The 27,066-nt window shown below is 32.8% G+C and overlaps 1 protein-coding gene across 2 annotated transcripts; it reads left to right on the top strand.

Annotated features, from left to right (window-relative positions):
* Positions 1–732: 732 nt before the first annotated feature.
* On the top strand, positions 733–25,125 carry LOC120216222. 2 transcript variants are annotated; one of them, XM_039213711.1, is made up of 8 exons: positions 733–736; positions 22,309–22,654; positions 23,037–23,199; positions 23,438–23,638; positions 23,716–23,961; positions 24,159–24,306; positions 24,422–24,653; positions 24,773–25,125. In XM_039213711.1, exons 2-8 carry the CDS (start codon positions 22,327–22,329, stop codon positions 25,105–25,107), a joined length of 1,653 nt encoding a protein of 550 aa, XP_039069642.1. In that variant the 5' UTR covers positions 733–736; positions 22,309–22,326; the 3' UTR covers positions 25,108–25,125. The 2 variants fall into 2 exon arrangements, with proteins under 2 accessions (XP_039069642.1, XP_039069641.1); XM_039213710.1 differs by lacking the exon at positions 733–736 and having other exon boundaries at positions 22,257–22,654.
* The last annotated feature ends 1,941 nt before the right edge of the window (positions 25,126–27,066 follow it).

Below are 27,066 nucleotides of genomic sequence, written 5' to 3'. Positions count from 1 at the left end.
AGATAAACAACTCAGGCGTTATGATACCAAATTGTTAAGAGTTAGTAAGCAAAAAATAAACAAAGTGTTATGAACAAAAAAATAGGATATGCACAAGAGATGAGATTTATCGTGGTTATCGCCTATCTTCCCTATGTTTGTCTCGCTTTGATTATTTTTCTACTCACAAATTCTTAATAGACTCAACTCAAGTTCTTAATAAACCAAAGTGAGGTATTTGATACTCGACTCGAAAAGCTCACAAACAACTTGAGAAAAACAATATGTTAATTTTTTAATATTTTAAATTAAATTATTAATGATATTAACATTTATATGTTACTTTTTAAAAAGAAAATGCAATATAAATTTTTCATGTAAGGTTCAGATTCGAGTTCGAACGTGAACTGAGAGTTCGAGCTTCAACTGAGTTAAGTCTGAGAATATTTCTAGTTCATATTTTTTTTTGAGTTCGATTTGAGTTTCAATTTTTTATTTTGAGTAGAGTTTGATAATTTTAAACTCACGAACTTTTAAGTCGAATCGAGCTCAGCTTTAAACTCTTCGAGTCTAGTTCAACAACATTCAAACTTGACTCATCTCATTTACAACTCTGACAATCATTTTATATGTCACAACCTTAAATGGGGTTGGTTTTAAACATTTTAAGTGTTGTGTTGTGAATTCCCTAAAATTTCAGGGATTTATTCCATAATTTTACCCTAACTTTAGAGTATCCAAAACCCATTTTAGTTGTGTTGTGTAGGGTGGATTGTTGGCTTTTTATTTTGACGCCTATAACCAAAAAAAGATCTATCTCTCTTTAAGTTCAGAATTTTGTTCGATTTATCATCGTTCAGGCTGTGGTTGTCATTGTCGACGCCATTCGACTCATCTCAATGTTTTCGTTCGCTTGGTACCCTTGGAATCTCCAGTGTCGTCGACGTTATCGTTTTCAAGGGAGGTATTGCTTCAGGTTCTTATGAAAATCCAATCTCTGTCACCCACCGTCGCAAGATAAGGTGACATATGTCTCCACACCGCTCTTTAGTAGATTTGTCTCCACACAACACTTAATATGTTTAAAAACTAACCCCATTTATAGATGTTATATTATAACAAATCAATCAGTCAATCCATTGTTACTTCTATTATAAAAAAAAAAACAAGATATTATTGTAAGTCATATCAGATCATGATCGACCAAATCATCTTAGCAACAGTCCAGGGCACCAACTAATATTATAAAAATCCTATATAATTCTATACACATCTACCTTCTCTCTACCTCACACATGCTCGTCCCTCGTCACTCAATTGTAGATATTATTTATTTTAACATGTTTAAATGGTTTTTTTTTTGTTGAAAATGCTTTGTCTTGGGGCATAATAAAAAATTCATTATATTTAATTGAGGTTAGGTAAATAATGTCATTATAGAAAAGATGCTACATTGTAATCACCTTAGTTTAATTAAAAAAATAATGTCATTGAAGCAAACTCATTTTAGCTTTTGGGGGTGTTTGGCAAACAACTGATAGATGGTAGCTGATTCCAGTAGCTGGTTTAACCAATTGATTTGATTAGCTAATTTGAGAAATTGATTTGATTAATTGTTTATATAGAAGTGTTTGGTAAAATTTAGTTGATAGTTGATATAGGTAAAATGACAAATAAGGGTAGGATACATTTAGTTGTTAAGTACATATATGTTTTATAATACTTTAATCTTTATTGGGGGTGAAATTATTCGGATAAAATATTTTTGAAAAGGAATTAAAAATTCCTTAAGAAAATTACTGAATATATTTTTTAAATTTAATATTTACAAATATTAACCTTGTGAGATTGATACATACTATTGATCTTGTATAAAATATCAACACTATATTTTTTTACTTTCATTTTTTGCTATATTTTCTTAACTAAAATATATTTGAGAATCTACAACTAAAAAAATAGAATAATAAAATAAAATTTCACTAATTTATCATTAGATCAAGTGGATTAGGATGGAGGCTATTTCATTAGATTATGTTTAATGGCAATGATGTAATTATGGAAATAATAAGGTTGTTGAACATATATTTTGATATAACAAAAAAATGCAAAATGATTTTGGACTTAATTGGATTTGTTCAAATATTTCAAAAATAATTCAAAGTCCAACAAACTTGAAAAATATGTTTCAAAGTTTTTAAAACCTCAAAAATATGTGTTATTAATTATTTTATTTTTCTCAAATGTTTTTGAGTTGATTAAAATATTTTTAAAGTATCTAAAAATGGTTTTAAAGCTTTTAAAACATGAAAACACTATTATGTCACTATATGACACTGTTCACGACACTGTTTATAAGTGATACTATTCATGAATAGTTAGTATCGATGATATTGTTCACAATATCAATATTGAGTTGTCAAAAGTTAAATTTGAGCTTGTAAATGCTTTTTTAAAGGAGTATCGATAATCATACTTGAGTATCAATACCAATGAGTACATGAGCCTAAAATTACTCGAAATTTCACCTCCAAAAAGCTCCAAACATCCTCCAATGACTATGAACGAGTACAAAATCATTCTTCCTTATAAATATACATCAAAGACTCTTCAAGAAGGAGATTGACATCCAATCCTAAAGGTCAAGAGAAAAGAACTTCAAATCTTTATTCTTTTATTTTTCTCTTGTATATTTTTGGGTGCTTCATTGTAAGTCTTTAATGTTCCTCTTTTGAGAGCTTAATTGTCGAAACACATTTGTCTTGTGAGGTTTTTTCTTTGTTTACTAAATTTGTAATTCTCCGAAGGAGAGTGTAACTCAAAATTTTGGGATATAAACTTTGAGGGAAATAATTCACAAGATTTTAAGGTATAAATCTTGGTGAATTGTGTAAGGTTACTCTTTGTGGTTAAAAGAAAGAAAAATTAGTGAATTTTTGTAAAATTCTTAGTGTTGATAGCTAAAGTAGTGGATGTAGACTTCATTGAAGAAGTCGAACTACTATAAATAGTTGCGTTAATTTTTTATCTTTCAGTTTATTCCACCATATTATATTGTTTGCCAAATCAACAACTTTTTGGTGGTTTTCGATTGATCAATTTGAGCTCAATAATTGGTATCAGAGCCTCATCTCCATCAAAGGTTTCATAACCGGGAGTAAAGATCGTCAAGCTCAAATTCCGCCGTTCCAAAAAAAATGTCTTATAGGTATGTTAGAGAAATAATGATAAAATAAATAATTTGAATAATCTAATCACACAAAAAGAATGATAGGTAACCTCTAAACTTATTTTTATTTTATTTTTTTAATGTTTTATGGTTGTTTATTTGATGTTTATGTTCTAATGCATGAGGATTGAACATGAATGATTATATGTTGTTTGTTGTCTCATGTATAGGGAAAATATATTATGATGGACGCTTTTCTTAAAGTTAAATGATTTTATCATTTTTTTATTCATCATAAAGTTTCTGATCAAGTTATGTTTTTCATGTTTTAATGATTTGTTTAAAATATCTTGACCTTAATGTGATTTTACTGAAAACTATTTTTTTTAAAATAAGTGGTATCCTTGATTTATTGATTTGTTTTCCTAAAAAAAATGGAATCACTTTAAACTTATTATACCAAAAATGATAACATTTTAAAATATTTTTCAATTGGTATCATTTTTTTTGTTCGTGCATATACTCTCACTTAAAATGGTATCATTTTTTTTTGTTCATGCATATACTCTCACTTAAAATGGTATCATTCTAAAATTGATATCTATATCAAATGCATGACATTATGTAGTGCTTTATGCATGTGTAATTCATTGTAATATTTCTTGATATTGCATAAAGTTTTTATATAGTCTTGAATTTATTGAATTTCATGTGTTATTAAATTCTTTATGTATTGTTTGTTGAAATTCAATATTCTTTGAAATTTCTAAGTGTTTTTAGGCCAAACCTTTACATTGAATGCTTTTATTGAGGGAGAACTTTGTTTTTCAAATGATTTTTATGCTTAATTTTTTTATCTTACTCTCCATTATTATTTTGTACTAAACAAAGTTTGAATTATTTTTTATATAACAAAAAGGGAGAGAAGTAAGGTTGAAAAATTCAATTTCTAAAAGTAAAAATGGGAGCTTAAATATATTTCAGTTTATTCTCTTTTTCAAATGACATTTTGCTAAGGGAGAGATTTTCACAAAAACAAATTTTCAAAGATTTTGTTATATCAAAAAGAGGGAGATTGTTGAACATATATTTTGATATAACAAAAAAAATGCAAAATGATTTTGGAATTAATTGAATTTGTTCAAATATTTCAAAAATAATTTAAAATCTAACAAACTTGAAAAATGTTTTTCAAAAATTTTAAAACATCAAAAATATGTGTTATTAATTATTTTATTTTTATCAAATGTTTTTGAGTTGATTAAAATATTTTTAAAGTATTTAAAAATGGTTTTAAATCTTTTAAAACATTAAAACACTATTATGTCACTATCTGGCACTGTTAACGACACTATTCATGAGCAGATATTGTTCATGAATAGTGAGTATTGATACTACTGTTCACAGTATTGATATTGGGATGCCAAAAAGTCAAATTTGAGCTGTAATGACTATTTTTGAAGGAGAATCGATACTCATACTGAAGTATCGATACCGCTGAGTGCAGGGGACTAAAATTGCTCGAAAATTCACCTCCAAACAGCTCCAAACATCCTCCAACGGCTATAAACTCATTCCTCCTTATAAATACACATCAAATACTCTTCAAAACGAAGGATATGGACATCCAAACCTAAAGGTCAAGAAAAAAGAGCTTCAAATCTTTATTATTTTATTTTCTCTTGTATTTTTTGGGAGCTTCATTGTAAATCTTTAATGTTCATATTTTGAGAGCTTAATTGTGCAAACACATTTGTCTTGTGAGGTTTTTTCTTGTTTTCTAAATTTGTATTTCTCCAAGGGAGAGTGTAACTCAAAGTTTTGGGGTATAAACTTTGAGGGAAATTATTCACAAGATTTTGGGGTATAAATCTTGGTGAATTGTGTAGTTACTATTTGTCCTTAAAAGAAAAAAAATTAGTGAATTTATGGAAAATCCTTAGTGTGGATAGCTAAGGTAGTGGATGTAGACTTCATTGAGGAAGTCGAACCACTAAATCGTTGCGTTAATTTTTTATTTTTCGGTTGCTTCCACTATTTTATCTTGTTTACCAATTCAACAACTTCTTGGTGGTTTTTGATTGATCGATCTGAGCTCAACAAAGGTCAAATATGTCATTTATCATCTTATTTTGCAATCAACTCTCTCAAACTGCTAGATTTTTCAGTGTTTTCATTTTCAGTTTATTTTTCACAATCAACTCTTTCAAAAAAGTGTTTATCAAACACTAAAAATGGGGTGTTTGACTACCAATAATCTATTTAGGTTCAAATATCAAAAATTTGTTTACCAAATACCTCCTTTATCTTAGCATGATAAGAGGGTGTTAGGCTCGTCCCAAAAGATGTATAGGTCTTATGCTACTTTTTAAAATAAGGTCTTTAAAATATTTTATAATAAGATGAAATTATAAAATATCAAATTTTATCATATTATGATTGTTTTTCGGCATAGTAATAAAATTACCCACCAACGTTTGCACAAATGATCACTTTGCCCCATCCTTTTTAGAGCATTTTATTTTAGTTAACGTTTCCTATTGACGTGTCAGGTCTAAATGTAATGCCAAATCATAAAAAAATTATTTTCAAATATACTTTTATAAGTGTATATGTAGTTAGTTACAATTATAGTTTACTCTAAAAAACTTTTTGCTGACATGGCTTCACATGTGGACCTACCACGTCAATATGAAGCATTAATCATCAATCAACTAACGATTTTCATTTAATCATGGAGCATTTTGTATCAAAATGAAACGTTATGGGGTATCATGATCCAAAAAAAGTATATGGGAAAAAATGACCATTTTAGCAAATGTTGGGAGATAATTTTGTTATTATGCCTTGTTTTTTAACAAAAATAAATTCAAACATATGAAACTAAGACAATGTCACAAAACAAATCTATAAGCGTGACAATTTATTTAAAAAGTGTAATATTTCGTGTCATAACCATTTTTTAGAAAAACAATTAATGCTTAAAAAACAATTATGACTTTATTTTGAAAAAAAATTGATGATTTTGTATTAATTTGAATTAAATTGAATGGGAGTCGCCATCGACCTTTGGGTTAGGTAGGTCGAGTACCTAAAAACATCTTTTAAAACAATTTTAAGAAAAATCGTTTTTTAAGACAAAAATTGGTATGCGTTATCCAAAAATTTATTTTTAAGGGATCGAAAGTCGATTACGCGTGGGGAAGGATAAGAACCCCGACAACGCCAAATAATTGGTACTTAGTCGCTTACATATTATCGTGAATGGTGGAAATCATGAATTTGCATTGATAATTAAAGTATGATCCATTTATTGAACAATAAGTAATTTATTCCGAATTAATTATCAGAGAAAATTCTTTAACTTGAAAAGAAATCTCGAGATTTGCAATCCCCCATCGGGAAAGCTATATTTCTTATTTGTAAAAGAATATTCTCTCTTCTAAAAAATTAAATTATTTAGAAAAAAATATCGAAATTTGTATGATCATAATTTAAAAGAGGATCGATTTAATTCAAGTTCATCCTTCATTTGAATGTCATATCAGATCACACTGCTTCGATCAAGCGGTGTTTTCTATGCCCATTCTACAAATAAATGTTCTTGAAAAACATTCGAGTGATAACAAATAAAGGAGTATAAATTAATAGCTAAAAATAAATATATATTTAAATATGTAAAGGAACTATAATAAAAAAGTATAAATTAAAATATATAAATAAATATGAGCATAATAAAATACAAAGAATAAAAAAAATTCATACAAATAAGGCTTACAGCAATTATTTTAATTTTTATATATATGAAATTATAATTGGTCATAAAGATAAAGTTACAATCTTGGACTAAAATGTATATATCCAAACATGATAAACTAAAATATGAATAAAAGAACTTGATCATACCTAGTAAATAAGGATTAAATAGCAAGAACAACAACTATAGAGGTATAATAATAAACCTATAAGAAATCATAGCTAATGTGCAAATATCATGTAACATGAGTACTAAAACATAAATAAATCCCAAAGCAACATGCAAGACCAAAATAAAACAAACCAGAAATTCGTAAGGGTAAATAAAAATTATACTTAAAAGCAACAACATACAAACCGATGACTGAAATGAAACATTTAAAAATATCATGACTAGAGTCAAACATTAATAAAATGGCATAACATATAAGATGATCACTTAAATATAAATGTTGAAAAGTAAGTGCTCGAAACAAAATAACACAATACTTCATTCAATGACCGAAAGAAGAAATTACAAAGACAGAGAGACTGAAACTGTGATTATCCCACGCGCTAAAATACAACCCCATCCCCTATCAAAACTACGTCGTTTCGTGCATGGTGTATATATATATATATATATATATATATATATATATATATATATATATATATATATATATATATATATATATATATATATATATATATATATATATATATATATATATCTCTACCACTTAACCCAAAACCGGGCATCCATTTCATTTGCTTTATTTCAAATTGAAAGAGTAAAGATAAAGTTTACAAACTCTCTCAATTTCCTCGTCGGGAAGGAGGAACTACTGCTCACCGGCGATAAATCACGACCGCCCACGTCATCTGGAGGGAGTAAAACACCTCCTAAATGCTCCTTGACCCGGATCCCAGCCCCCTTTAACCTAAAACTCACCCTAAAGCCCTAGATCTAAGTTTTATTTTTCAAAACCTTGAAATCAGATGACCTTTTTTTTCTTCCAATGAATGTCGTACTCAGTAAGTCCTCTTTTCTCTTTGTTATTTTTTTGTTTGGATGCTTTTTTTTTCGTGCTCAAATCTCCTTTTATCTTTTGTTTTCTCTCTAATTTCTCTCTCTCTCTGCTCTTCTTTTTTTTCGAAATTGGTTCCCCTTCTCTTTTTATCTTGCATGTGTTGGTTTTGGTGATGATTTGTGCTGCCACCGAGAAAATAGGATATGATTATCCTATTTTCAGTGATTGGCAATCTAGGATTTGCTCTGGATTTCTTATTATTTTTTATTGGGGTCTTTGATTGATTTGACTTATTTTTTACTGTAGATGTTGATTTCCAGTCATTGGCAGTACCAGAAACAATCAGTAATGGCATGAACAGTCAGCGACGGTAACAATAAAAGGTGGCGATGGCAATAATAACTCTTTAAGTTTAGGGTTTCAGAAACCCTAGGGTGTTTCTATTGGGTCAGGTCGGATCCTCTTGGGTCCTGCAACTGGCTCTAGTCGGGTCTGCTATTAGTCTTGGGCCGAAACCGAGTGGGCTTGGATGCATGAGTTTTGTTAGACCTTGTAATTTGAGCTAATTCAGGCCTACAAAAATGTAAATAAAGATTTTTAATAAAATGATACTAATAATAATAATAAATATAATAATTAATTAAGGCCTGGAAAAAAATGAGTGTATACAACTACCCCTCTTTGCCCATTCTTGTGTTAACAAGAATAGGGCAAAAATAACGAGATAACGAGTTTTTGTTCGGTTCTCTTTCGCTTTAAAACTTGATGTTAAAGACGATACAAGTCATCCATATTGAAGAGATCTGGCCACTTTTGATGATGACATTATTCCTTCTTGTTGAGGAAATCTAGTCCAGTTAGGGATAATTTATTTGTTGAAGACGACACTGTTCATCCACGTTGAAGAGTTCTGGCCTCTTTCAAATAAATTGTTTGTTGAAGATGACGTTGTTCCTTCTCGTTGAGGAAGTCAGGTCAATCTGTAGATAATTTGGCTACAATTATGTGATGAGTAAGTCTGATTGTATGAGGATGATGTTGCTCCTACGTATTGAGGAGATCTGGTCAGTGGACGACATTATTCCTACATGATGAGGGTGTCTAGCCGTCTTTAGGGATAAATTGGAGACAACAATTTCAAGTGAGATTAAATTTGTTTCAAGAGAAACTGTCTCAAGCAAGACAAAACTTTGTTTCAAGAGACACAAACTCAAAGGTTTATGTTTCAAGAGAAATTGTCTCAAACGAGATAAAACTTTGTTGAATTATATTTCGATATAACAAATTTTAAAGGCAAAATGTTTTTGGACTTGAATTGAATTTATTCAAAGTTTTCAAAAGGTTTCAAAAATAATTCAAAGTCCATTAAATTCGGATTTGAGCAAAAATGTTCAAAGGTACCGATACCCCCCAGGGGTATCCATACCCTCATGAATGCTAAAATTCCAGAATGCTCATAGGGTACCGACAACCCTATGCAGGGGTATCCATACCCCCTGGCTGCAACGACTAGTAAGGGCTAGTTAATTTGAATTTAATGAAGGAGTATCAATACCCTATGTAGGGGTACCGATACCCCCTATTATGGATAGCCTTTTTGAGTAGAAAAATCATCATCAAACGGCTCCAAAACATCCCCAATGGCTATATACGACTTCAAACACATTCCAAGCTATAAATACAAGCTAATGACACTTGAAGAAACAAGAGAACACTATCCAAACAATCAAACACAAGAGAAGAATTTTTCATTTTTATTTCATCTTTCTCTTGTAAATATTTTGTTCTTGTGAGCTCAATATTGTAAACACCTACCTTAGAATGGTTTTCTTGTTTAAGTTTCTTATCCTTTGTAAAGGGAAAAGGTTCTAGCTAAGCCCGTGTAAAAGCTAGAGAAAAGTTCTAGTTTAGCTATTGAAAAACTAGGGAGTTGTAAAGGTTATCTCTTTGCCCTTGAAAAAGAAAGAACAAATTAGTGAATTTGTTGGAAAATCCTTGGTGAGGAGCTAAGGTAGTGGATGTAGACTTGGTTGAGAAGTCAAACCACTATAAATCGCTGTGCAAATTTCTATCTTTCAATCTCCTTACTCCCTAAGCACAAAAACCATTCCGACCCCTCTTTACAAACCTAATCAGTTGTCGATTCAAGCTTCCGAAAATCCCAAAAATTGGCATCAGAGTCTAACTCATTAGAAGACTTAACATCCTTGAGACGATCCTCAAAGAAGCTCTATCAATTCCCGACGCAACAGACAAAGAAATGGCTTTAACCTCTGGTGCTTATTACCTTGAAGATATACCTTTTATGGAATCACAATAGCTTAACAAGCCACCCTTCTTCTATGGAGAAAATTATGCTCTTTGGAAGAATAATATGATGTACTTTATTCAAGCCTATAATATAGGAGCTTGGAACTCGATCATGAACGGTTACTCCTCTCCACCCGGCAAGTACAACAATTAGAGCAAAGAATAACAGAAAAAGTTCCAGCTTAATTCTAAGGCTATACATATTCTCTTTTGTGCTTTAGGCCCAAATGAATATGGAAGAATCTCATCTTGTTCCAATGCCAAAAAGATTTGGGACAAGCTCCAAATCATTCATGAAGGAACTGACGAAGTGAGGGAATCAAAGAAAAGTCTTCTAAACCATAGCTACGAGAACTTTAAGATGAAACCCCAATGAAGACATCAAAGCTATGACGAATAGATTTTCCATGGCTGTCAACGGTTTCAAGGGATATGGAGAAGTACTCCATAATGAGAAGTTTGTGAGGAATATGATCTACTCTCTTCCAAAGGAGTGGCAATCGAAGAAGATGGTCATTATCGAAGCAAGAAACCTAAAGTCTCTCACTCTCGATGAGCTAATTGGTTCCCTTCTCACTCATGAGATGATGGTGAAGGAAGATGAAGAAAGTGAAGAGAAGAAAAACAACAACAAGAAGAAGAATGAGGTAGACATTACCTTCAAATCCACCAATGAAAGCTATCAATATTCAAGTGATGAGGTGGATGAAGACGATGATGAACAAGAAATGAGATGGTCAAGCTCTTAAAAGAGTTAAAGAGATTCATGACTTCCAAGAAAGTAAAACATGAATCAACCAAGAAGAAGAGCCCCCCGGTGTGCTTTAATTGTCAAAGAATGAGACATGTCAAGTATGATTGTCCCCTTCTAATAAAAAAGAGACCTTTTAAGAAGAAGGTATATGTGGCAGCTTAGAGTGATGAAGATGACTCCAATGATGATGAAGTAGCCAACCTATGCCTAATGGCCACTCATGAAGATTTAGAGGTATGTTCTAACTCAAATGAATTTAATTCATTTACTTTTGATGAGTTACAAGATGCTTATAATAGGTTGTATTTGGGATTTGAGACCATGAATTCCAAATATATGAAATTAATTTCAAAACTCAAAATTAAAGATAATTTGATTCTAAAAGCAAAAGTTGATTTTGAAAATCAAAATGAAATTTTGAAAAATAATTTAGAGCTTTAAAAATCAAAATAAATGATTTAGAAAAAGAAAATTTTGAGTTAGGAGTTAAGCTTGAAAGCTTAATAAAAGAAAAAGAATTAATTTCTAAAAACAACCTATTATGTTTAAATATGGCAAAATGCTCACATTGTCATTATCATGGTCATATGGAACATACTTGTCCTTTGATGAAAGGAAAATGTTTTAAAATTAGGCAAGTATGGGTTCCGAAAGGAATAAGGGGCATTGAAACTAACATTCAAGGATCCAAAGCAATTTGGATACCAAAATCTACTTAAATGTCTCTTGTAGGTGTGTGGGAGCAATGATGATGAAAGTGATGATATTCAAGATGCTCTAGCCACACATAAAAATGAATGGGTAACCTCTAAGCTTAAAGCTTTTGTTTTTGATTAATTGGTTGCTCATTTAAGTTTAAGCATGCATGACTTTTGAGTTTAAATAATTATGTATTATTTTTAATCTCATGTATGATGAAAACAATTGGTATGATGAACATTTTAAAGTTTTAATAATTTTTCATAATTTTTAGTTCATCATAATGTATTTTGGTCAAAATTGGTTTTAATGCAAATGATATCTCTCTAACAATTGATATCAACTTTTCAAATGTTTTGATTTTATAAATTTTAAATTTTTGACCTAAAATTAAATGTTTATGCATGTGATTTAAAATGCCAAAGATATCTCTCTAACAATTGATATCAAAATTTTCAAATGCATAACATTTTTGGAAAAATTTATGCATATGCACTTAATTTCAATAATTGATATTGCATAAAGTATTTTAGAATTGGATTCATTGAATTTCATGTGCTACTAACATGTTTATTATTCTTTGTTGAAATTCAATTTTGTTTAAGTGTCAAGTTCTTAAAAGCTAAATTTTGTTTGGAATGCATCTATTAAGGGGGAGCTTTGATTTTTCAAATGATTTTTAAATGTCAAATTTATCACTTCCTCTCCAATATTATTTTAGAACTTTAAAGATTGAATTATTTTTGATATAACAAAAAGGGGGAGAAGTTTGGTTTGAAAAATTTAATTTCTTAATGAAAAAGGGGAGCTTAAAATTTTCATATATTTTCCAACAATTGGTAACAATAGGTATCTTTTTAACAATTGATATCTTTTTGTTAACAATTGGTATCTTTTTAACAATTGATATCCTTTTGTTAACAATTGGTATCTTTTTCATTAAACATTTTATTAAGGGGGAGTTTTGCCAAAAATAATTTTTCAAATGTTTTGTTATATCAAAAAGGGGGAGATTGTTGAATTATGTCTCGATATAACAAATTTTAAAGGCAAAATGTTTTTGGACTTGAATTGAATTTATTCAAAGTTTTCAAAAGATTTCAAGAATAATTTAAAGTCCATTAAATTCAGATTTGATCAAAAATGTTCATAGGTATTGATACCCCTAAGGGGTATCCATACCCCCATGAAGGATAAAATTCCAGAATGCTCATAGGGTACTGATACCCCCTGCAGGGGTATCCATACCCCCTGACTACAACAACTAGTTAATTTGAATTTAATGAAGGAGTACCGATACCCTATGTAGGGGTATCAATACCCCCTATTATGGACAACCTTTTTTAGCAGAAAAATCATCCTCAAATGGCTCCAAAACATCCCCAACAGCTATATACGACTTCAAACACATTCCAAGCTATAAATACAAGCTAAAGACACTTGAAGAAACAAGATAACACTATCCAAGCAATCAAACACAAGATAAGAGTTTTTCATTCTTATTTCATCTTTCTCTTGTAAATATTGTTGTTTTTGTGAGCTTAATCTTGTAAACACCTACCTTAAAGAGGTTTTCTTGTTTACGTTTCTTATCCTTTGTAAAGGGGAAAGGTTATAGATAAGCCCGTATAAAAGCTAGAGAAAGGTTATAGTTTAGCCATTGAAAATCTAGGGAGTTGTAAAGGTTATCTCTTTGTCCTTGAAAAATAAAGAACAAATTAGTGAATTTGTTGGAAAATCCTTGGTGAGGAGGTAAGGTAGTGGATGTAGACTTGGTTGAGAAGTCGAACCACTATAAATCGCTGTACAAATTTCTATCTTTCAATCTCTTTACTCCCTAAACACAAAAACTATTCCGACCCCTCTTTGCAAACCTATTCGGTTATCGATTCGAGCTTCCGAAAATCCCAACAAAATTGTTTCAAGAAAAACAATCTCAAAGGTTTATGTTTCAAGAGAAACTATCTTAATCGAGACAAAACTTGTTTCAAGAGAAACAATCTCAAAGGTTTTTGTTTCAAGAGAAACTGTCTTAAGCGAGACAAAACTTGTTTCAAGAGAAACAATCCTAAAGGTTTATGTTTCAAGAGAAATTGTCTCAAGCGAGACAAAACTTGTTTCAAGAGAAACAATCTCTCGTGTTTATGTTTTTAAGAGAAATTGTCTCAAGCGAGACAAAATTTGTTTTAAGGGAAACAATCTCAAAGGTTTATGAATTTTGTTTCAAGTGAAACAATTTCCAAATTTTGTGTTTTGAGGGAAAACTATCTCAAGAAAAACGATTTTTTTTAAACGAAACAAGCTCAAGTGAGACCAATTTTGTTTTAAGTGAAATAATTTCAAAATTTTTGTTTCGAAAAAAATTGTCTCAAGTGAGACGAAATTTGTTTTGAGAACAATCTCAAGTAAGATCAAATTTGTTTCAAGAAAAATTGTCTTTAGCGAGACAAAACTTTGTTTCGAGAGAAACAATCTCAAAGGCAATAGACAGTCTGCTCCTACATGTTGAGGAGATCTGGTCGGTGGATGACATTGTTCCTACATAATGAAGACGTTTAGCCATCTTTAGGGATCTGATCGTTCACTTCAGGATGTGAAATCTGTGGATGACATTGTTCCTCCATGTTGAGGACGTCGAGTTATCACCAAACTTTGATTTCCTGAATGATTAATATAAAAATGATGCATTTATGAATGACTATCTTGGATGTTATAATGAAGTTGATTTTATGTATTTGACTTGATTCTTATTTTTGATAAAAAATGACCTTTTGAATTTGTCCTCGTGAGAGAACAAAATGATATTGAGAAAGGGAAAATTAGACGATGTCCTCGTGAGAGGAGAAAAATGGCCTTTGAAAGAAAATGAAATGAGGATTTTAGGAAAAACAATCTTAAGAAAGACTAGATTTATGTTTTTAGACAAACAATCATGAAAAATATGAAATTAGTTTTATAAAAGTATCCTTATGAGAAGGGAAAAATATTTTTATTTGCAATGTGATGATGAATGAATGATGCAAATATGCAAATTTCATGTGTATGTATATATTGATGCATGTTTTCTTGATCAATAGTCAGGAATGGGTTCACGAGTAGTCTTCATTATCTTCCTGAACTTTTGAGAGATATTTGTTGGATTCCAAGATATACTTCCAGAGAGATTATCTTGTTTGAAAATGTTTCTCTTCCTTTGAAAAAAATTCAATGAAGAAATAATATGTGAATTTTTATTGTTGAATGAACTAAAATAATGCCCAATCTTCGACCTCACAATTAAAGCAAATCACAAAACATGAATTCATCGAATATCAAAAGAATCAACTGCTCTTTTAATCTTTCATAGTTGTAAATCTTTGACAAATGTTAGGATCGACATGTTGGTTTTGAGGTTATTACCTAAATTTTGAGGTTTGTTTAATCGATTCGTCCTTTTTCCTTTTCTCGATCATTGTAAAAATTATGACATGCCCCTATTTCTTGGTTTGGCATTTTGATTGGATGCTAACAAAATGACACAACTAGCATAGTCAATTGCTAGACTTTTTAGAACACTTCTATTTTAGTTATCTGAAATCTTCCATTTGTTCAAGCTTCGTAACTCCTCTAGCCAAGGTAGTGCAGAAATATTTATCTAAAAATGAGATTCCTGAGTGCTCATGTGAAATTGACTATAATAGGCGTTCCTCAACTCTCTTAGTCCATATTCACCGAAACTCTTTATTTAGTAAATTCGACTTAATTTACCATTATTTGGCTAGCTGAATTCAGCTTTATTGTACATATATTTTAAAAACGCCTTTATTTGGCTAGCTGAAGGATTTATGTCGTCACAAAGTATTTGACTTGACAATCATAGTAAAGCAAACACCGAATTGCCAAGTACCCAAACAATGTCATGGTTTGAATGTAATCTATTCATAAAGCTATGACTTTTGAGTTTCCTCTATAATCAATTGCTTTAGAAGAATAGCTCAGCTTTATTATATACATATATAATTATATTTTGGGTATACATATTCAATTTCTTAAGCTTGTCAAGAAAAACATGTCATAGTCCAGGTGTTGTTGAAAGTCAGAAAATCTCATCCTTAGATTTCAATTTCCAAGCAACTGACCTAAACTAGATTCACCTACTTGACTATTCCATTTGTGAAGATCATGATCATTATTGAACGTCATCAACGAAAGTAGAAACCAATTAGTTTTGCAATTTTATGTACCAGATGCCCCAATTTGTCCGCTCCTAATACATACCTTAATGCCAAGCCCTTTGATTGTCTCTTCGTAGTATTATATGGTTATTTTGGTCCCAATAAGATAAAGCTGTGATATTCAAGTGTAGCTTTTAGATTAGAATCAAGCGTCCTTGTTTTGTAGGGGTTCAATCTTGTTATTTTTTAAAGATTTACAACCTCAATTATTAAAGAGCTTTTAATTGAGATGATATTCAAAGAATTTCAAGATTAAAATTTGCTCATTGCCTCAGAAAGAAGCATTTTATTTAAAATGTTAGAACGTCAAATGACTTACAAACATTCAAACATAGGAAGAAAAAAAAGAAAAGAAAAACAAGTTCAAACAATATGACATGTTTTTTTATGAGAGTGTGACAAAATTCCTGATGGATGTCATAACCCACTCCTGATTGGAATGCCCCATTACACATCGAATGTCCATGCCCTTGAATCAATCAGATTTTTGACATTGCGCTTTAATGCCACACAATTCTCAGTGGTGTACCCTGAGCTCTAAATATGGTAGCTACATAGTGCGTTAACATCATGACCTTCAGGATATGTGGCCTCTTTTGGTTTGGATTGAACTGGAGTCATAAGGTTCTTCTCAACTAGCATTGGGAGCAATTCCTCATATGTCATTGGAATTGGATTAATGTGAGTCTTTTCACGGAACACCTTATAAGGTTTGGTCCCCTGATTAGCTAGATAAGATCTCACTATGTTAATCCCGACTCTTTTCTCAATGTCAGTACTGCTAGTGTCTCTTATATTTCCATTTTTTTTACAGCTCTTTCAATCATTTCTCCATACATGATGACGTCATAGAAACTCTTAGTGGTAGCCCCTATCTTGTGGTTAATATATGGAGGTTTTAATGTATCGAAGAATAAAGTAATGAACTCTCTTTCGATCATTGGTGGATGAACTTGAGATGCAACATCCCTCAATTGTTGTGCATATTGTCGGAAGCTCTTATCACACTTCATCTTCATATGTTCCAATCAAATTGTCTTGAAAGCAGTGGATCAGTATCTGATCATTATTGGTGTATCCAGTCATTATTCGAATAAACATCGTGAGATGGGTAGTAGGGCAACTGGTTCCATTATACTTTTCAAAATCGGGCATTTTGAATTTGGGCTGGTGCACCAAGTTAAGAACTAAGACTAGTTCTCTTGCGTCCATTTCATTGTGAGAGCTTTGTCCTATCATTCCCTTAAATGTTTCTCTACACCACTTTTTTAAGTTATTCGGGATCTCATTCTTGGCTTTTTTCATCTCATTAGGATCGAACATGTTGTGATTAGTAGGATTATTTTGAGGATCTAACACGGTTGCTTGAGTTTTAGTGGTGGAGAAGCCTACTTGGTGGCTCAGAACCCTGTCAGGTGAAATGAGTAGTTATGGATTAGCATGTGTCATCACAAATTCAGAAGTTTCCATGGTCGAGGAAATCTTCTCTTTGCCTCTTGGTTGAACCCAGTCAGTTTTGCTACAATTTAGTCAACTAGGTTGTCTTGGTTTTGCAAGATGCGATCCACAATGGCCTTTTGCACTTGCTCCATTTTTACTTCCCAATCTGTTTGCATCCTTTGCAAATTCTCTTCCAGTTCTTTCTTTAGTTTCTCAAATGTTGCTTCCATTCTTAGTACTGTGTGAATGAAGTTGCACAGTTAGAAACACCTCTTCAGAGTCCTCCAAGAGATAAATCCATATATCCATGATTAATGCATGTAAAAATGCCTAAATGAATGCCATACAGAATGCAAAGATGCAAATGCAGATACAAAAACTGATGATCCCAACGGTGAATATCATAGAATAATTTTCACCACAGATAAAAGTCTTCACATCACAAGATAGTCCATTTTACAGACATGTTTTTTACTAGACACTGGGTTTGAAATGGGTTAATGCTTTGTCTCAAAGCTTCATCCTTGAAAATTATACCACTCAAGCGCTCTATAACCTATCTCGGTTAATGCCCCTACGGTGCTAAAGTCACACGTCACTCCTTGGTAATTAACGATGAAACGATCATAGATAAGACTCTACTACTGGATTACTTCTTTGATCAATGAATCATCTTTTCAGTCTCGAATGTTGCATGATCTTCAAGCAAGTTTTCTTCTTGTTCTCTCTGAATTTCTTTTAACCCTCGGTGTATATCTGTGTACACGATTACTTGATTGAAAACTTTTATCTCTCTTTGTGAAAATTTTCTCTTAAATATCCCCTTTCGGATTAACATTTTTTCATTATGTTATGTTGATGAAATGCAATGCAAAAAATGATGAAAATGACACACAAAAAAATAGAAAAAATGAGTTAGTATAGGTAAGATAATTGATACAAATAAAAGTGCTATTTAGAGATGAATATAACACCTACCCTATCATGGTATCTACCCGCATGCTTTTATTAAATAACAATCCTATCCGGACATGCTTTCTACCCAAAATGGTTATTTTCAAAAAATTGACCCTAATCGCATGGTATCTAGTTCACATGCTTTTATTCAACAAAATTTAAAGCAAATGGTAAAGGTTCAAAAACGCTCCTCCTTTGTGTACACTTATTTTGTCACCTACTGATGGACAGAGGTTCAGTATGGCTATACCTAGGGAAGCCGTTATACAGTTCACTATATGCATGGTTTCGGCTCTATGAGGAAATGGTACTCGAATTGTCCTTGATGTCAATACCCCCTTAGGCTACGAAACCCTTAATTCTAACCCTTTACAGGCATAAATGGATCAAGTTCAATTCGAGGGTATTCGCTTTCTTATACCCCTACGAGGAATAAATTCCTACGAAGGTATAAGGTATGTGTACCCCAGGGGTTATTTTTTAAAACTTATACGAAGAATAAATTCTTACGAGAGTAAAGCGTTCACCCCCACTTACTTAGGACGAAGCTCGGGTCTAGAGCTCATTTCGTGTAAATGCTTGTGATGTGTATGAGGAGAAACGTACAAACATTTGACTCAAAAAGGAAAACAAAAAAAACTTGATAAAAACCTTGACAAAGCTGAAAACGTAAATTGAAATGTTAGTACGATAATTTAAAGAAATAAAGAAATCGGAAAAACTTCAATAAATGGATCATAAATTATCTAAAGACTCGAACTCATGATTTCTACCACAATGGCAATATGCAAACGACTTACAATCTGACTCTATAAAGTCCCCAGTGGAGTCGCCAAGTTTTCATAACCATTTTTTAGAAAAACAATTAATATTTAAAAAATAATTATGATTGTATTTAAAAAAAATTGATGATTTTTGTATTAATTTGAATTAAATTGAATGGGAGTCGCCATCGACCTTTGGGTTAGGTAGGTCGAATACCTAAAAACATATTTTAAAACAATTTTAAGAAAAATCATTTTTTAAGACAAAATTGTCTATGTTATCCAAAAATTCATTTTTAAGGGTTCGTAAGTCGATTACGCGACAACACCAAAAAATTTGGTACTTAGTCGCTTACATATTATCATAAATGGTGGAAATCATGAATTCACATCGATAATTAAAGTATGATCCATTTATTGAACAATAAGTAATTTATTCTGAATTAATTATCAAATAAAATTCTTTAACTTGAAAAGAAATCTCGAGATTTACAATCCTCCATCGGGAAAGTTATCTCACCTATTTCTTATTTGTAAAAGAATATTATCTCTTTTAATAAATTAAATTATTTAGAAAAAATATCAAAATTTGTATGATCATAATTTAAAAGATGATCGATTTAATTCAAGGTCATCATTCGTTTGAATGTCGTATCAGATCACACTGCTTCGATCAAGCGGTGCTTTCTACTCCCATTCTACAAATAAATGTTCTTGAAAAATATTCGAGTGATAACAAATAAAGGAGTGTAAATTAATAGCTAAAAATAAATATATATTTAAATATGTAAAGGAACTATAATAAAAAATTATAAATTAAAATATATAAATAAATATGCGCATAATAAAATACAAAGAATAAAAAAAATTCATACAAATAAGGCTTACAACAATTATTTTAATTTGTATATATATGAAATTATAACTGGTCATAAAAACAAAGTTACAATCCTGGACTAAAATGTATATATACAAACACGATAAACTAAAATATGAATAAAAGAACTTGATCATACCTAGTAAATAAGGATTAAATAGCAAGAACATCAACTATATAGGTATAATAATAAACCTATAAGAAATCATAGCTAATGTGCAAATATCATGTAACATGAGTACTAAAACATAAATAAATCCCAAAGCAACATGCAGGACCAAAATAAAACAAACTAGAAATTCATAAGGGTAAATAAAAATTATACCTAAAAGCAACAACATACAAACCGATGACTGAAATGAAACATTTACAAATATCATGACTAGAGTCAAACATTAACAAAATGACATAACATATAAGATGATGACTTAAATAAAAATATTGAAAGGTAAGTGCTAAAAAAATAACACAATACTTCATTCTATGACCGAAAGATGAAATTACAAAGAGAGAGGGACTGAAATTGTGATTATCCCATACGCTAAAATACAACCCTGCCCCCTATCGAAACTACGTCGTTAAGCCAAAATCGACCATCCATTTCATTTGCTTCATTTCAAATTGAAAGAGGAAAGAGAGTTTACAAACTTTCTCAACTTCCTTGTTGGGAAAGGGAACCACCATTCACTGGCGACAATTCACGGCCGCCCATGGCGGCCGGAGGGAGTAAAACACCTCCCAAATACTCCTCACATCCTCCGTGACCCGAATCCTAGCCCCCTTTAACCTAAAACTCACCCTAAAGCCCTAGATCTAGGTTTTACCTTTCGAAAACTTGAAATCTGATGACCCTTTTTTGCTTTCGACGAACGTCGTACTCGGTAAGTCCTATTCTCTTTTTGTTTTTTTTTTGTTTGGATGCTTTTTTTGTGTTTTAATCTCATTTTCTCTTCCGTATTCTCTTCGATTTTTTTCTCTATGCTCTTCTTTTTTTTCTTTTTCTCCGAAACTGGTTGCCCCTCCTCTTTTTATCTTGCATGTGTTGGTTTTGGTGATGATTTGTGCTGCCACTGAGAAAATAGAATGTGATTATCATATTTTCAGCGATTGACAATCTAGGATTTGCTTTAGATTTCTTATTATTTTTTATTGGGATCTTTGATTGATTTGGCTTCTTTTTTTTACTGTGGATGTTGATTTTCAGTCACTGGCAGTGTCAGAAACAATCAGCAACGGCAGGAGCAATCAGCGGCGGCAGCAAGAGGCGAAAATGGTAATAACAACTCCTTAGGGTTAGGGTTTTAGAAACCCTAGGGTTTTGCTGTTGGGTCAGGTCAGATCGTCTTGGGTCCTGCAACTAGGCTCTAGTCAGGTCTACTATTGGGCTCCAGTCTTGGCTCAAAATCGGGTGGGCTTGGATGCATGGGTTTTGTTGGGCCTTGTAATTTGAGCCAATTCGGGCCTACAAAAATATAAATAAAGATTGTTAATAAAATGATAATAATAATAATAATAAATAAAAGCAATCGTGACAATTCGAGCCCGGACAAAAACGAATGTCTACATTTCGAATGCTCTTAAAAGCAACCGTGACAATTTATTTAAAAAGTGTAATATTTCGAATGCTCTTAAAAGCAAAACCTTGCCATTTTTGAAGTATGGATCTTCGATTTTGAGGCTTATTACATGTCACAGACGACATTTGTAGATAGAAACACCTGAAGGTTGTGTTTAGCTTTAATTTTGGATATCTAAAAACTATTGGGGTTACATGAGTAGCCCGATTTGGGTTTAAAATGGATAGTTGCTATATTCTTAACACTCCATTCAGAAATAATAACATTATTTGTTTGCAATACATTTTTCTGTTTAATGTATTGCAAGTAGTGGATTGACGAAGGATGAGCATGTGCGAGGCAGAAAGAGAGCAGGGAAACATATGAGCGTAGAATTATACAAAATTATTATAATATCAATTTATGATAATCGTTGTTAAGATATTAATAAGTGATTAATTAATCGTGATCTGACGTGGCTTAATAATGATATTTTAGTATTTCAAATGTGTCAAATTAATTTTCTATGATACGAGTAACGTCACTTAATGATCGAGTGATCAATTTGTTATAAAATGATAATGTTAGTAATTATTTTAATCATTTTTAAAACTTTAATACTGAAAAAAGAAATTTGTTAATACTTTAGTGATCATTATGCATTTTACCCAGTATTAAATTTAGAAAAAGTTGGCTGTGGCCACCGACGCTATCTTTGTAATCAGAAATAAATCTTAATTTAAAAAATAAAATGAAATCCATTAACGAAACTCCCCTCCGCACTTGTAACTCCAAAATCAAATCAAATTTCCAATCGTAGGGAAAAAAAACAAGGAAGATGAGATATGGCGTTTCAAGGAGGAAGCGCGCTTTCGTGCGGTGGTTTCTAATTCTCTGCGCTGCCTTTATTTTCATAAGCTGGCTGCTGCTGAATCTAAGATCCGTCGATGAACAGCCATTGACGACAACGGCGAATGGAGCAATTCTGGATTTGTCTGCCCAGGTGGAGCTCAGGGATGGATTTTTATCTTCTGCGGCGGGGCCGATGAAATCTTCGCCGAAGAATTGCGCGACGGTGGAGGAAATGGGGAACGCTTTTAAATGGACGATTTTGGAGGAGAGTCTTAGAGTTCGAAGAATTATTGAACGTCACTTTTCTATAAACGGTAATTATAACTAGTTTTCGGTGTCTTTATAATGCGTAATTATATTTGGCTCGATTTCCATTGTTAAATTAAATATGTTTCCTTTTTTCCCCTTTGTTCTTAGATAAATAACATTGCCTTTTGACTTTAAGATTGAAATGACCAAAAATCGAACTTTAATCTCCTGGCGTTTAAAATTGGTCATCTGCCAATGGAAACTGTACTAATGTCCATGAAGAATACTTCCATTTTCATGAAATTTTGATGTTGAATTTTTCAATTAATGAGGATCAAAGTGACGAAGGGCATTAAAAACAAAAATCATATATAAGATTAATCCTTTTAAAGGCGTCGATTTTGTCCGTTTTGACAGAAAATACGTCAAAAAAATTTCCTTTTTCAGGCGCTCCAAGAATTCGTGAGCTTCCTCCAGAGCAGTTCTGTAAACATGGATTTGTGATGGGGAAATCGTCGGAAGCTGGTTTCGGGAATGAAATGTATAAGATGTTAACTGGTGCAGCATTAAGTATAATGTTGAACCGGTCGCTGATCATTGGGCAAACCAGGCACATTGGTTCTTTCTCAATCCTTTCTGTTTTGTGTTTAAATGTTCTTATTTGTACAACTACTCTTTTAGGGACACCTTGATATAAAATTCGTGCTGTAAGAGTCCAGTTTGTTTGCATTTTCCCCGCTATGTATATACTAACTAGGAGCACATGGTAGTGTCTTTGCATATGTGACATTGCGGCTATGTTCGTGCTTTTCTTGCATTCACTTATACTTTTACCTTCCTATTTTTAGGGGTAAGTATCCTTTTGGGGACTACATATTGTATTCCAATCACACCTTTACCTTGAGAGAAGTGAAGCAGCTTTGGAGACAAAATGGCTGTGTACAAAACTATGGAAGGCATCTGGTAATGAGGATTGATGATTTTGAGAAGCCAGCAAAAACAAATGCCCTCTGTAGCAATTGGAGGAAGTGGCAGCAACCTATTATATGGTAGAGTATGAACTATACTGATATATCTTGTAGATTTTGTGATTATTTTGGCACAATTAACCGCTATAATATTTCAGGTATCAAGGTACCAATGATGCTGTGGGAGCTCAATTTTTCTTGAAGAACGTACATCCTGAAATGAGGGATGCTGCATCCAAGTTATTTGGGAAGCCAGAATCACTTCAACGGCACCCTAATGTATTTGGTGAACTGATGAGAATTCTCATTTCCCCTTCAAGAGAGGTTGAGGAAGCAATCAATTGGGTTCTTGGTGGGGGTAGGGACCCTGATATTACATTGCACATGCGTATGCTTATGAATAGGTATACTTGCAATCTATTTTGGAGTAATGAAAAGTATTAAAAAGATAAAATTGAAAACCCTTACATAAATTGAGTCAATATACTCTAAATGGCTTTTCTCTTTAAAATCATACTTGACAATCTTGAAGACTATCAATACGCATCTGGAGGGTATATAAACTGATTAGGGATACTGGTTCTTGTTTTCTGTGCTTCAGGTCTATAAGAGCTGCACAGGCTGCACTGAACTGCCTCAAACGAGCAACAAGCAGATTACAGCCGGGGTCAAGACCCAGGGTGGTTGTAGTATCTGATACCCCATCTTTCGTTAAAAGCATTGTACCGAATATAAGTGAATTTTCTGAGGTAAATAAGCTTGGAATTCTGGCCCCCATCTCCAAAATGAAATTCAATCTAAAACGATAGAAACCTTCATGAATGAATAATAAGGTATACTGATCTAGCTGCACTTTCGTCTCAGGTTCTTATTTTCGATTATGAACTTTTCAGAGGTAATATGTCGTATAATACCAAGGCGTCAACAAATTTGGACTTCAGATTGAAAGATTGGGGGCCGGCACCCAGATGGGTTGCTTTTGTGGATTTCTTTCTTGCTTCTCGTGCAAAGCACGCAGTTGTTTCCGGGGCACACAGGCGTGTTGGAACTACATACGCGCAGTTAATTGCTGCACTAGCTGCAGCAAACAGTATAGGTAACAATGCTCCTCGTATTCATTCGTGGCTTATTGCTTTTAACAGCTTATTTTGCTGGATCGTTCTTTCCACTCATTGATGATGCAGTATCTTATAGCTCCTTGATTGTAATGTTTAGGGGAAAATTCGACGGCTTCAAATTTTTCTTTCCTAAGCAGCTTCCATGGTAATCTATTGACTGAAGGATTGAATCTTCAGGTGGGGTGGGGGCATGTATGGAACCGATTTGCCGGTCCGTTGAGTTGTCGGGGGCAGTCGAATCAGTGTGCTTTCACACCACTTCTGCCGCCGGCATGGTGGGAGGGACTTTGGCAATCTCCAATTCCACGCGACATTAATCGGCTGGAACTATACGGAGTCCATCTCTCGGACAATGGAACAATAGATGAAAACCTGCTCCGATCATATTGTAGTTCTAGGAAAAATGTTGTGAAAACTTTTATTTACATATAATAAGATGTAATTGCTGAACCTGCAATTCTGTCACCTTCAATGCATTATTTTTTTTTTCAGTTAGCGAGATGATCTTTGCATGAAGACCTTTATTCTTGATCCACTAATGTTTCTTTCTTCTCTATCAAAATATGAATTTTATCTTATTAATTTCCTCAAACCTGTTGATTCTAAATTCCATAATCGATGTTTCTTTCACGTTGATTGTCGGATTGTGTCCATTGATTCTGACAATTGTTTCGATGATGCTTTTTTAGTAATTATATTCTAAAATATTCAGATCTTCGAAAAAGGCAATGCCAATGTTCATTGTTTAATCTTTGCACTTCCATCCTCGTGAATTCCAAAGGCAGGTAATGGTGTAAATCAGATGCAATCATGGTCATGGACATGGTTGTTGCATGTATGAATTTCATCAATCAAGCGTAATTAATATTTTGGTTAACTATTATTATTTTTTATTTCGACTATCAATTTTTAAATTTTATCAATTAAATTATTTAGTTATTTGAACAATGTCAATTAAATCACCTGTCCATTAGTTATTTAGTTCTTTTACCATTAATTTTCGATTCTTAGACCATTCTAAAAATATCACTATAATACAACTCCCCGATGACTTCCCTCTCTTCCAACCCTACTACTAGGGATGGCAAACGGGCGGGTCGGGTGCGGATACCCATCCCCATACCTACTTAATATTTTTCAATCCATCACCCGCCCACCACCCATGATGTGTACAAATTTTCAAATCCACACCCGCCCACGCGGGTACATTTTCAAATTCATTCCCACACCCACTACCCACTAGCGACATACCCATCTAGACCCGCCTGATAGCAATCTAATGGGATGTTGGAGTTGGTTCCCAGACAGTTCGTGATGGGGTAGCAGCGCATGCTTCAATTTGTCAGAGGAGTAGCTCTATGAATATTATGGAGACAGATTGTAGGGAGCATGTAGTCGCAGAGCTGGATTGTTGTGTTGCTTTCGATGTTAATGCTCATAGTGCGCCTAATATGGGTTTTGAGGGTCTAAAGAACATGGAAACTGTTGCTTTTGATGTTAATGCTTATAGTACGACTAATTTGTGTTTGGATGGGCAACATGGGCTAAAAAACATGGAAAATAACGTGGTTAGTGGGATTATGGGTTGAATCAAAGAGCCGAATATTTCCCTAATTAAAGACCAGATTAAAGACTAAGTATCCTTAATATTTGGATAAATTATATGTTATATATTATACAATATTAAAATTTATAAATTAGTCTCTAAAATTACACCTAAATTCATAATGGTCCAAAATTTAATAGATATTTAGCTGGGCGGGCGGATGTGGGGCGGGCGGATGCGAGGCGAATACGGGGCGGGTAATATCTCAAACCCATTACCCGCCCACCACCCACGACGGGTACCATTTTATAAATCCACACCCGCCCACTACCCGCTAAAATTATACTCATCACCGCTGCAATTAGAACGAATGCGGTGCGGAATCCACGAAACTGTACCCTTTTGCCATCCCTACCTACTGCCAAGAAAACCCGTCGGCGTGATGAACTTCCCCATGACCCTAGTGACCCCTGGCAATCTCTCCTCCTCGGACATAGACTGCGATGGTTCCCATCCTCCCATTCCACAATCTTTCCTATAAGGACATGGTGACTGGCCAGCAGCAACCCCAACCCGATGATGACCTTCTTGATCTAAACGATGATGATATAGAACTGCTCGACGCTGATGTTACCGTTAGTGTCCTTCCATTAACTTTTCTGAACGAGTTCAGCAGCTCACCATCAAAAGCATGGACCTCACCTTAGTTGTAAAGGTTCTTGGTCGACGAGTAAGTTACAACACCCTCCATAATCGGATTTTCAATATCTGGCAACTCGTACGTCAAATTGAGCTCATGGTTATTGATGATGATTACTTTTTAGCGAAGTTTAGAGCGAAAAATG

This window comes from Hibiscus syriacus, unplaced genomic scaffold (genome assembly GCF_006381635.1).
Source record: "Hibiscus syriacus cultivar Baekdansim isolate YM2019G1 unplaced genomic scaffold, ASM638163v2 tig00110159_pilon, whole genome shotgun sequence".
NCBI classification, from domain to species: domain Eukaryota; kingdom Viridiplantae; phylum Streptophyta; class Magnoliopsida; order Malvales; family Malvaceae; genus Hibiscus; species Hibiscus syriacus.
Note: the sequence above shows the minus strand (reverse complement) of the source record. Positions and strands in the feature narration are given on the sequence as shown.

Coding starts and splice junctions, on each gene's coding strand:
- LOC120216222 (XM_039213711.1), top strand. CDS start 22,327: ATGAGATATGGCGTTTCAAGGAGGAAGCGCGCTTTCGTGCGGTGGTTT. Junction 22,655..23,036: donor ACGTCACTTTTCTATAAACG/GTAATTATAACT, acceptor TTCCTTTTTCAG/GCGCTCCAAGAATTCGTGAG. Junction 23,200..23,437: donor CTGATCATTGGGCAAACCAG/GCACATTGGTTC, acceptor TCCTATTTTTAG/GGGTAAGTATCCTTTTGGGG.